Raw genomic sequence first — 11688 nt, 5'->3', positions numbered from 1 at the left:
GGAACCAACGTTTTGATCGAAGAGTCGATAAAAGCCTTATCGATTTTGTAATCGCAGCGTATAATGACTTGAAACAAATCAATCCTTACCAGCAGGAGGGATACGGACAAAATCTCGCCGGGCCAAAACCTCGCGTGGCCAAAACCTCGCCGCCCAAAACCTCGCGGGACAAAATCTCGCCGGGCCAAAACCTCGCGTGGCCAAAACCTCGCCGCCTAAAACCTCGCGGGACAAAATCTCGCCGGGCCAAAACCTCGCGTTGCCAAAACCTCGCCGCCCAAAATCTCGCCGGGCCAAAACCTCGCCACCCAAAACATCGCGTGGCCAAAACCTCGCCGCGAATGAAACTTTTCTTTAAAATTTACCCAACGAGTTTCTTAATATGCAATTCCACATTACAAATAATAATAATAATAATAATAATAATAATAATAATAATAATAATAATAATAATAATAAGAAGAAGAAGAAGAAGAAGAAGAAGAAGAAGAAGATACAAAACATCGTGTGCGCGGGCTTTCTCGGGTTATTCCAGTTTCCTCCCACTTTCTTTATTTGATCATTTCCTTCATCCTGGTCATCTACGTCTCCTTTAACCTACAGGACATAACCAAGGGACTAGGGATGCGCACGAGTCGAGACATGTCTCGAATCTCGACTCGACTCGACTCGAATTCGAGTCGAGATTCGAGTCGAGACACGCTTTGTAAAATTCGAGACGAGTCGAGTCAAACGTATTTCTCGACTCGAATTTTCGAGTCGAGACAGCTGGTAAAAATCTCGACTCGACTCGAATGTCTCGACAATTTTTCTATAATTTTTAATATTATTTTGAAGAAAGTACTCGCTCAGAAACAGTCGGCACGCGGATTTCGGAAACTGCAGGACTTGTCAGGTGTTCGAGGAGTGCTGTGGTGATTGTCTTCAACAAGTGGCGAAATCAAGGGGAAAAGACGTCCAAATGTCGAGGGGCTGGGCGCCCCTCATCTCATTACAGATGTCGAACGTCGTAGGCTGGGCAGACTGGTAAAACAGAACGGGCAGCGAACTCCGTCGGAACTAAGATCATAGTTTAATGCTGGGCAAAGTACAAGTGTGTCTGAACTAGTCTTGTCAAATTTCAGGAATTTTTTGAACCTGTTTTTTAAAAAAAGTTTTTTTCGATTTTCCGCAAAAATTGATAAAAATAAATATGTTTCTATTAGGTTAATTTTACTAGTAATGATATCTCTTTTTTTCAAAGACGCGAATAAACAGATACCGAGATAAGTAAAAGTAATCCAAAATCACCGATATTAGTGTCAAATCTATAGTTTTCGCGGTTGCTGAGATCAATGGTGACACTTTCATTAGTGATCACTTGCAAATTCAGCAAATGCAGTATGCGAGCCGGGAGTCAGCGGGAGGGGGAGCGGAGGATACCGAGACATCTAAAAGTAATGCAAAATGATCGATATAGTTTCAGATCCATAGTTTTCGCAGTCGCGGAAATGACGGTAATACTTCCACAGGCCTTGACTTCTATACGAAGAATGGGTATATTTAGCTATTTAGCTGATCAAAAAATTAGGGAATCAGATGAAAACACATGTAAAACTTCTTACGAATAATGTGAGAACACTGTATCTTGCACGTGATCAGTGACGTGGCGCTACCAGATATCATTGTGTAGTGTGGCGCTGCCAACACATTTCAGCTCCAAGATACCTTTGTTCTCATTGTGTTTAGTGCGTCACAAATCTACGTAGTGAAATTGCGCAACAACGTGATTTGCCAGAATCGCTGGCATGGCGAGCTGTCGGCAGATTGGAAGCTGGTCAGTCACAGCGGGAGGTGGCACATGCCATAGGAGTGGCACAAAGTGTGATTTCCCGATTTCAAAGTGTGTGGAATCGATTTCAAACAACTGGAAGTGTTCGAAGAAGACAAGGACAGGGCCTTCCACTAGCAACCAAAGCCAGAGACGATCGTTATCTCTTGTTAACAGCCCATCGAAACCGGCGTCAGAATACAACTCTGCTCCCGCAAGCCTTCCGAACAATAACAGGACGCACAACATCCACTCAAACGGTCCGCAATCGCCTTCAAGAAGGTGGTCTCTACGCACGTAGGCCTATGGTGTGTATCCCATTAACTGCACGACACCGTGTTGATCGAAGAGCGTAGGCGGAGGAACATCGTGGGCGGGGACGCAATGAATGGGGCAATGTTTTGTTCTCTGACGAGTCTCGATTCAGTGTAGAGCCTGATAATCGACGTGTTTTCATCTGGAGAGAGTGTGGAACACGACACAATCCCATTTTTGTGCGAGAAAGATCCCAGTATCATGGTGGTGGACTGATGGTGTGGGCAGGAATCAGCATTGGTGGGCGTACTGAGCTCCACATCATCCGGAATGGCTCTTTGACGGCTCTTAGATATAGGGATGAAATCATGAAAACTCTTGTTCTTCCTTATGCTGGTGCCATTGGTGATTCGTTCCTTTTCATGGATGACAATACTCGTCCTCACAGAGCTCGGTTAGGGGTTGAGATGCTGAATGCTGAGGGATCGCTCGGATGAAGTGGCCAGCGTGCTCTCCGGATCTCATTCCAGTTGAGCATGTCTGGGATATGCTTGGCAGACGAATTGCCGCTAGGCCAGTAAATCCAACAACCATTCCAGAGCTGGAAGTCGCTTTTCTGGATGAGTGGCACAATATCCCCCAAGAACTCATCGATAATCTGATTGAATCCATGCCACGCAGGTTCGAGGCTCTGTTGGCTATTTGAAGTGATCATATGACATATTAAGGAACAATCAGTGTTGTTGCCTTGCCTGTTTGTGAGCAGTTCGAGAGGTTCACACATAACCGTCTTGTGTCATGAACAATGTGAACAAGGTTTTCCGTGCCCCAACACCAGTATGTGCCCCATTTTTCTAGTGTATCTTAAAGCATTCCTTCTTGTATGATATATATGAGTCAAACACAAGCTTATTCCTACATTATCTTAAGGTCTTGTGTGATATTTCAGCTGAACCCCTAATTTTTTTGAGCATTAGTACTCTAAGGAGGATGGTGATATGTAAAGATAATTGAAAATTATCGATATTGATGTCAAATTCATAGTTTTGGGGCTCCACAAGTTCATTGGTGACAGTTTTGGTGCCCTTTGTGTTCAAAATGAAGCGTATGCTCCTTTTGCGAAGAACGGATATTCTGCTAGTCTGTAATAATAACTAACGGAAGTTTCACTATATATATTTCTCGCTGCTCAAATTTACTCACTTGTGCGGTATATGTGTGTAAAGTAGAATTAAAACCTGTTGCTTTAAGTATTTTTCCGTTAACGAAATACATTGCATATACAGTAGGACGTCAAAAATCCGAACGCGGTCCCTAGAAGCTTTTTACATTTTCTCTTAACGCTAGCGTTAAACAAACAATAGCATGTCCATCGACGTTATGTGAAGTCAGTGTTTTTACAAAAGTTCATTTATATGTAATTGTTTGTCAGGTATTTTTAGTTTTATTTTTTCTTAGGCCTATAAGTTTTAAGTGTGACTTACAAGAACAGTGCTATTTAGAGTACAAGCAAGTTTTTCAGAAACATTAAACGTAAATAGCCTTACGTACGGTATTGTAATTACTGTATGTACTGAATAACCACTGTATCGATAGAACATACCGTACAGTACATGTAAGCCTAAATGACATTTTCTTGGTCATTTTCGAAAATCCGAACAATTTGAAAATCCGAATACCTGTGGTCCCAATTAATTCGGATTTTCGACTTCCCACTGTATATGCTGCAGACATGTTACAGCAAGTAAGATTACTAGCATCAGGCCAACAAATAGTTTTTAAACTATATTTTCCTGTTTTTGCCAATATTTCCGAACCAATGATTTTTTCTAATGGTTTCAAAATTTCCGGAATTTTACATAGAACAATGAAGATATATCTATGAAATATATGTTTGATTTAACATATTAACTAAAAGATTCTGTGATTAACAAAAATGATTATTCTGATAATACCCAAATTTTCAGTTTTTTCCCCAGCTCGGGAAAACCGTAAGAAAAACTTTTTTTTTAAAAAATTTCGTTTTTTTCACAGGCCTTCACAACACTAGTCTGAACACACAGTGCATCGAACACTCCTAACGATGGCGAATGTTAACACCACGAAATCGGCAACTATAACTGAAATGAACACTTGACCATCGCTACTAGACCTTGGCACAATGGCAGAGCGTTGCATTGTCTGATGAATCCCGACGTCATCTTCATCATGACGATGTGAGGGTGCGAATCCCTCGTGTTCAAAGGGAACAGCTCCTTGACATCTGTACTGCGGGACGGAGACAAACTGGCTGGGGCTTAATTATTATCTGAGGAACATTCAGGTGAGCATCCATATATCTAGTGCAGCTCGAGCAAGGCACCATAACGGCCGAGGCGTCGCACGCTGCTTGTAGACTACGTACACCCCTTCATGACGGCCATGTTTCCCATCGGTAGTGGCATTTTTCGACAAGATAATGCACCATGTCACAAGGCTAGGAGTGTGATGGAGTGGTTCGAGGAACACAGGAGCGAGTTCCAAGTGATGTGCTGGCCCCCAAACTCTCCGAATCTGAACCCAATCAATCACATCTGGGATGTAATTGAACGTGACGTGAGGGCGCATCACCCCCTCCCCGGAATTTACGGGAATTAGATGACCTGTGTGTGCATATGTGGTGCCAACTCTCTCCAGCGACCCACCGAGGAACATTGCGACCGTGCCAAGACGCGTTGCCGTTGTTATTCGTGCCAAAAGGTGGACATACTAACGATTAGGTAGGTAGTCATAATGGTCTGGCTGATATGTGTGTATATTTTAACTCGTATATTTTGTCTCGACTCGAATTTCGAGACGTCTCGACTCGAATTCGAGTCGAGTCGAGACAGAGACTGTCGAGTCGAGACACGAGTCGAGACAGCAACATATTTTCGAGTCGAGACACGAGTCGAGACAACATTTTCTCGAGACGAGTCGAGACACGCTTAAATCTCGACTCGACTCGACTCGAACGCATCCCTACAAGGGACGTCGTAAAAACTCATCATACTTTCATAAATATTATTAGATTTTTGTTAAAAGTTAAGTTTTTGGATGTTCCAAGTTCACGAAACTAACCCCGTTAGTTGTCATTACTTTCCTTATGCAGACTTTCTTTCCCTATAACCAGTTTAAAAACATCCTGTCGCCCTACCTTCACATTGAAATCCTCTAATACAGAAATATAATTTTCATATGGTATCGCGGGACTTGGTCAAATACCCGTGATACTTCTTCTGAAACAGCGTCTTTTATACCATCATCCTTATCATCTGTTGAGACATTTACATTTTGGTCAGGTGAGATTTAGGGTATGGCGATATTTTGCGGCGCGAGGTTTTGGAAGACGAGGTTTTGGCAAGGCGAGGTTTTGGGTGGCGAGGTTTTGGCCAGGCGAGGTTTTGGCCCCGCGAGATTTTGGCCCACGACGTTTTGGGCGGCGAGGTTTTGGCCAGGCGGGGTTTTGGCCATGCGAGATTTTGTCCCGCGAGGTTTTGGTCGGCGAGGTTTTGGGTGGCGAGGTTTTGGCCAGGCGAGGTTTTGGCCATGCGAGATTTTGTCCCGCGAGGTTTTGAGCGGCTAGGTTTTGGCCAGGCGAGGTTTCGGCCCGGCGAAAATTTGGGCCGCGAGGTTTTTGGAGGCGAGGTTTTGGCCAGGCGATTTTTTGGTCCGCGAGGTTCTGGTTGCGAGGTTTTGTACCCAAACCCCAGCAGGAATCACGTATTATCGCATCAGTAAGAACATTACTACCGTTTAAGCTTCAGCAAGTATTGATTTCGTCTCAATGTACAAATTTCAATCATTTAATAATGATTGTTCAAAATTATGAAAGTCAGATTAGATTGCAGAATAATAGTAATAGAAATCAAGCTAACTATATTTCTGTTCGAAATATACATGCTAGAGAGGATTGTAATCATAGTACGAGAGGTAATGTTAGATTTTCTCGTAATGGCAATACGACCGAACCTAATTTTAGAAGGAACATAAATAATAATCGTACCGTTTTTAGGAACAATGTGAACATCGATCTAATTTTTCACGTACTCCTAGATTTCGTAGTAATTACATAGATGGCAGAAATTTTTAAAATAGGAACGAAAGAAGTGGTGAAGTAAATAGTATACAGGGCTGTACTCAAGATTGTACCATTCAATGTAACTTAATGGAATCTTTTGGTAATGTAACTTGAGCTAAAGTTATGGCGTCCGTCAAAACATATTCAATTAGTTTTTGTTTTGTTTCACTTTCAATATTGTTCTGATTTCATTGTAATTTTTACTTTGTCTGAATTCTATGCAATCACAATACAAATATTGTCTCTCTCTCAAAGTTATCTTAACTATGCTCGAATAAATGAAATATGTTATATTGTATTTTAACTTACACCAACTTTATTGTTAATAAATATAAATGGCATCGAATTAAAGAATCTATTTAGGACCTAAAAATAACCAACAAACGTACCACATTTTGAATATCTCCTTATCATCGGTAATTTTATAGACTTAAAAAATAAAATTGATTATTGAATAAATGTAAAAATGATATTGAGATAAAAATGAAAATGATATATTATTTTATGAATTGTAATTTTTATATATACGAGGGTTATTCAAAAGCTAAGGTAACTATTGTATACGAAATGTCTAACAGTCCAGGATTCTTTCTGTAATTGTGATCAACGTAAAGAAGTCCCATAGTTCGGGAGCCATTATACAACAGTAATGTATATTTCTTATGTACCTTTAAGTAACATTTTTATTTACGGGCAAAAGGAGCTATTTAAAAGGCACAAGCTATCAAGAAGAAGAAGAAGAAGAAGAAATTACATAAAGAAATAATTTAAATATTTGTATCCTATCGACAGATTTTCTTAATTTGGTTGCTATGACGATTTGTTTATCTGTTTAATGTCGTTGCTATGGTAATTGAATAAAGAATAGAGGTAACGAAGAACCATCTTGTGTACTCTGAATGTATAATATTTTAATGTAGCGAACGAGATATAAGTTGAAACATAAATATATAATATATATTTGAAGTGCACAACTGTGTTGACTTATTCTAGATAATCTTGTGCATTGCGTAAACATTTAGAATCAGGGAATATGTCACGTAACTGAAGAAAGAATTAGTAGTAGTCCCCCCGTTATATCGAACCGAGTCAGCAAAAATTTTCTCGATTCTGATTGGCTGAGAGAGGTCACGTGACGTTAGGCCCCGCCCACGCGGGAAATTCAAATTTTCAGGTCACGTGGTATGACGTCATGAGTCACCCTGTGGGGAAATCCCTCATTCTCTTTTATGACCGGGGTTTTTGAAATTTGTTCCCTTTTACGGGTAAGATGTGTGTTTCTGATTGGTTGATAGCTGTCACGTGATTTTAGACCCTGCGATATTTGAAATTCGTTCCCTTTTACGGGTAAGATGAATCCTGTACCTTGAATTTGATTGGTTGATAGCGGTCACATGATCTTAGACCCTGGGTTTTGAAATTTGGGTATCCTCTTTGATGAGTACTTTGGTACTACAATACATGATCTTAGACCCGCTACACGCTGAACAGGTCACATGGTATGACGTCATGTTTTACCCTTGCGGGGAAATCCAATACTAATTCGTTTCCTTTTACGGGTAAGATGAGTGCTTTGGTACCTTGATTCTGATTGGATGATAGAGATCACGTGATTTTAGGTCCTAGGATTTTTGAAATTAGGGTGTCCTTTCTGATGTATACTTTGGTATCTCGATTCTGATTGGTTGATAGAGGTCACGTGATCTTAAGCCCTGGGATTTTTAAAATTCGTTCCCTTTTTTTACGAGTAAGATGAGTGTTTTGGTACCTCGATGCTGATTGGCCGACAGAGGTCACATGATCTTAGACCCGCCACACACCCCATGAGTGAAATATAGAGCGATATGTCGGTGATCCTGGATTTTAGAATTTTGTTCCCTTTTATGGTTATCCTTAAAGTTCCCATGGAGGGCTCAACCTCCTCCTTAAATAACCCTTTTTTTTTGGTATCATGATATTGTACTGAAGTTTACATTAAATATTATCGTTCTCTTTGACAGATAAGATGATTACCAGCTTTTTTTACCTTGATGGAGATCCTGTCCTTGAATTAGTAGCCTATGTCTCTGGAAGTAACAATGGTGAAAGAGAGGTGTCGCTTGTAGATTTCTTATAACACATTGTTGTGAGTTTAAGCGATTTATTGCTCAGTAAGCGCTTCATTAATGGAAACAGTGTTGCCAGATTTTTTTCTACCTAAACTGCTCCGATTCTTTTCGAAACGGTTCCGCAGAGTACAAGAAATTTTAAACTAAAAAATTTTTCGAACTAAAAAATTTTAAACAAAAATTTTCAAACAAAAAATTTTCGAACTAAAAAATTTTGAAACAAAAATTTCAAAAAAATTCGAACTAAAAAATTTAAACTAAAAACTTTCGAACTAAATTTTCAAATCAAAAAATTTTCGAACAAAAAATTTTCGAACCCAAAAAAATTCGAACTAAAAAAAATTAAAAATTTTTCGAAAAAATATTTTAAACTAAAAACTTTCGAACTAAATTTTCAAATCAAAATTTTTCGAACTAAAAATTTTAAAAAAATTTCGAACCAATTTTTAAAAATAAGTTTCGTACTAAAGATGTAAACCACATTTGAAAATTTTCAAATTAAAAATTTTTTCGAACTAAATTAAAAATCAAATTTTGGACACTAAAAAAATTCTTTAATTATTTTTTCGAACAAAATCATGTAAACCAAATCTTGAATATATTTTCCACCTTAAATTTTCAAGATTACCATTTATTTGAAAACAAGTGTTCAGGGTTTCAAGAAATAATAAAACATATTTTTTTTTCAACTTGTTGTATTTTAACGAAAAGTATGTGCTCTTCCTATACATGTTTATTAACATAATAAATACAGGATCTAGTTTAATGAATATATTGGACGTATCATCATCTTCGAATGTTGTAGACGTATCCTGTAAAGAAAAAGAAGAAACGACGGATTACTTTAAGAATTTCTTTTTTCTGAAACAATAAAAATGAGTCAATATTGATAAGAGAGAAATAAAACTTACTCGTAAATGATGGATGTGCTTAGGCTCATCTTCCCCCTCCTCGGGTACATTTCATCCACTGATGGTGGTTTACGAACTTTTTCTGGGTACTGCATTTTTCTAGGTGTTGCTGCTTTGTGGTTAAGGTTCCTCCTTGGATACGAGATGACTGCATTTTCTTCCACTGATGGTTGTGTTGATGGTTTATAAACTCTTGTGGGTACTTCATTTTCTTCTTGGTGTTGCTGCTTTGTGGTTAAGGAGTGGAAAAAGGAAAAGGAAAAAAAGAAATGGCGGCCTTATTGGGTGTTTACAGTTTTTTCTTCTTCATCTTCTTTTTCCAGTTCCATCTTCTGTTTTTTAACGTACCCGTACGGAACCGTATCGTAGGAATTGATTTCTTTAAATCGACGTTTTGTGTACTGGATACTGTACATTTTTTCTTCTTTGCGTGTGACGATGGTATGGTCTTTGGTCCTGCATATCTTATGGGGGATAGTGATGGTGACTTGTCCACGGCATTGATTTGTAATCATTTCTTTTAGCGTGTTGAAATTTAATTGTTGTCCTGCATTGTAATTTAATGTAAATCCTCTAATTTTGCATATGTAACTGGTGACGTTGGTATCCGGATTGTATATTTCTAGGCTGTAATTTTTTGGTCCTCCACTGACAAATGTCTTGATGTATGCTCGTGGTCCATAAGACTCCATCTCGTCCGATAAGCATCCCAAGTACGTTGAAGGTTCAATGGTTGGCTCCCCGGGCTTCTCCGTAAATATCACAGAATCCGTGTCGAAATATAAAACACGTTCCTGCAACATTTCCAGGTACTTGTACAGTTCCAGACGTGCCTGACATGTTGTAAATGCACCTAACACGACATTGGTGTTTCGGTTTTGAACAGGCACATGTTCATTGTACTCCCAGAACGCATACAACATCGTATCATTGATGGGTACAATTTGATGGAGTTTAATGTCGGGGGAAGTGAGTTTTTCATAAAATTCTTCCGGCCGATCAATAATTGTGGTCTGGCTAAAGTTTGATCTTTGCGAAAGTTTTCCCCAAAGAGCATTAAGACAAAGCTTAGATAAACTTCTTCGTGTAGGATTATTTTCAATTTTGGACGGATCCAATGCAATACCTTCACGCTCCAGGACGGTTTGTATGAATTTTGATTTGTCTTCTTCGGTCACACAGGAACTGGGCCAGCCAGACGCTTCCATTTTTGATTTTAAAAACGTATTGATATATTCCGTGAACAAGCCACCTGTTTTCGTGATGGGATCATATTGTTCAATGTCATAATCCCAAATTTCAAAAATTTCCACTGGTTGATATCCTAATTCTACTGCTTTCTGGATTTCATATGATACCCAAGTTCCAGTGAGGCATCGCTCCTGGTCGTTGTGCGTACACGTTGCTGTAGGGTCTGGGTTCATTTCTTCGGCACACGCAGCACACAGTGGAAAGAGTAGTTTCTTGTTACATCGGTAAGGCAGGAGACCATGATAAAGATGGCGACTTGGTAATATCGTCATTTTGATTAGACCATTGACTTTATTTATTGGTGGTATATTTTCATCACCCTGTAGATAAATTCGTGGATGGCCTACAGGGTATTTAGCACACTTATTTACATAAGGATAAAGCGAGACAATATCGTAATATTTTATTACTTCCCCCGCTTTTTCGTCGACTTGGTGGTACAATTTCACGCAATTGGTCCTTCCTCCAAAAAAGCTATCTCTTGGATTTAATGGTCTGCGGTTCATGTACGGGTGATTCTTCAGATACGTCGCCATTGCAGGATTTTGTTTTAAGAACTGATTAAATTCACACTCCCACATTTCATGTACAATGTACCCCAATTCACGCAGTCTTGCATTTTTGCGTTGCGTTCGTTCATAACGGAATTCCATGGTGTCTTCTGGATTGCTGTAGATGGGCTGATTACGGCCTGTAGTAAAACATACTTTACACCCGTGGTAAAAACAGCCGGCATGCTCGTAGACGTGCTCCTCTAACGTCTCAGGATCTTGGTAGTAACCATCAACATGGAATCCCGCAATAAACACTTCTTTTTGTCGGGCCGCATGTAAGATTTGTTTTTCTTCGGTTTTTTCAATGTAGGCCAACCATTGCATTGCAGCGATCGATTGGGTACTTCTCCATCGATAGCCATGTGCCGGTAGAATTCCAATGGTGTTGGGTTTAAGGAAATTCCGGCGGAATACTAAATTGGAAGCACTGGCAATCGTGATCGTCTCCAAGAAGGGATTCACTTTGGTTTCTGTTTCAAATGACGTCATAAACGAAACGCATGCTTGTCGCAGTACATTGACATCTTGAATACAATACTTGAGAATTTCTTTCTGGAAATCAAACGTGTCATTACGATGATCGTTGTACCACTGCATGAACTTGTTTCTGTCTTCGATGGCCATTTCATCTGCACCATAATACTTTGTTTCTGGAAGTGGTCCAATATACGATTGATTCTCCTTGGTGTTGAAGAAATGC

The 11688-nt window shown here is 39.5% G+C and overlaps 1 protein-coding gene across 1 annotated transcript; it reads right to left on the bottom strand.

Annotated features, from left to right (window-relative positions):
• Nucleotides 1-8984: 8984 nt before the first annotated feature.
• LOC145670568 (uncharacterized) lies at nt 8985-11185 on the bottom strand. Its single transcript, XM_081739371.1, has 2 exons — nt 9184-11185; nt 8985-9084 (listed from the first exon to the last, which is right to left on the bottom strand). Exon 1 carries the CDS (start codon nt 11085-11087, stop codon nt 9462-9464), a length of 1626 nt encoding a protein of 541 aa, XP_081595497.1. The 5' UTR covers nt 11088-11185; the 3' UTR covers nt 8985-9084; nt 9184-9461.
• Nucleotides 11186-11688: the final 503 nt, after the last annotated feature.

Source organism: Thermobia domestica, chromosome 14 (genome assembly GCF_964235325.1).
Source record: "Thermobia domestica chromosome 14, izTheDome1.hap1.1, whole genome shotgun sequence".
Taxonomy (NCBI): domain Eukaryota; kingdom Metazoa; phylum Arthropoda; class Insecta; order Zygentoma; family Lepismatidae; genus Thermobia; species Thermobia domestica.
Note: the sequence above shows the minus strand (reverse complement) of the source record. Positions and strands in the feature narration are given on the sequence as shown.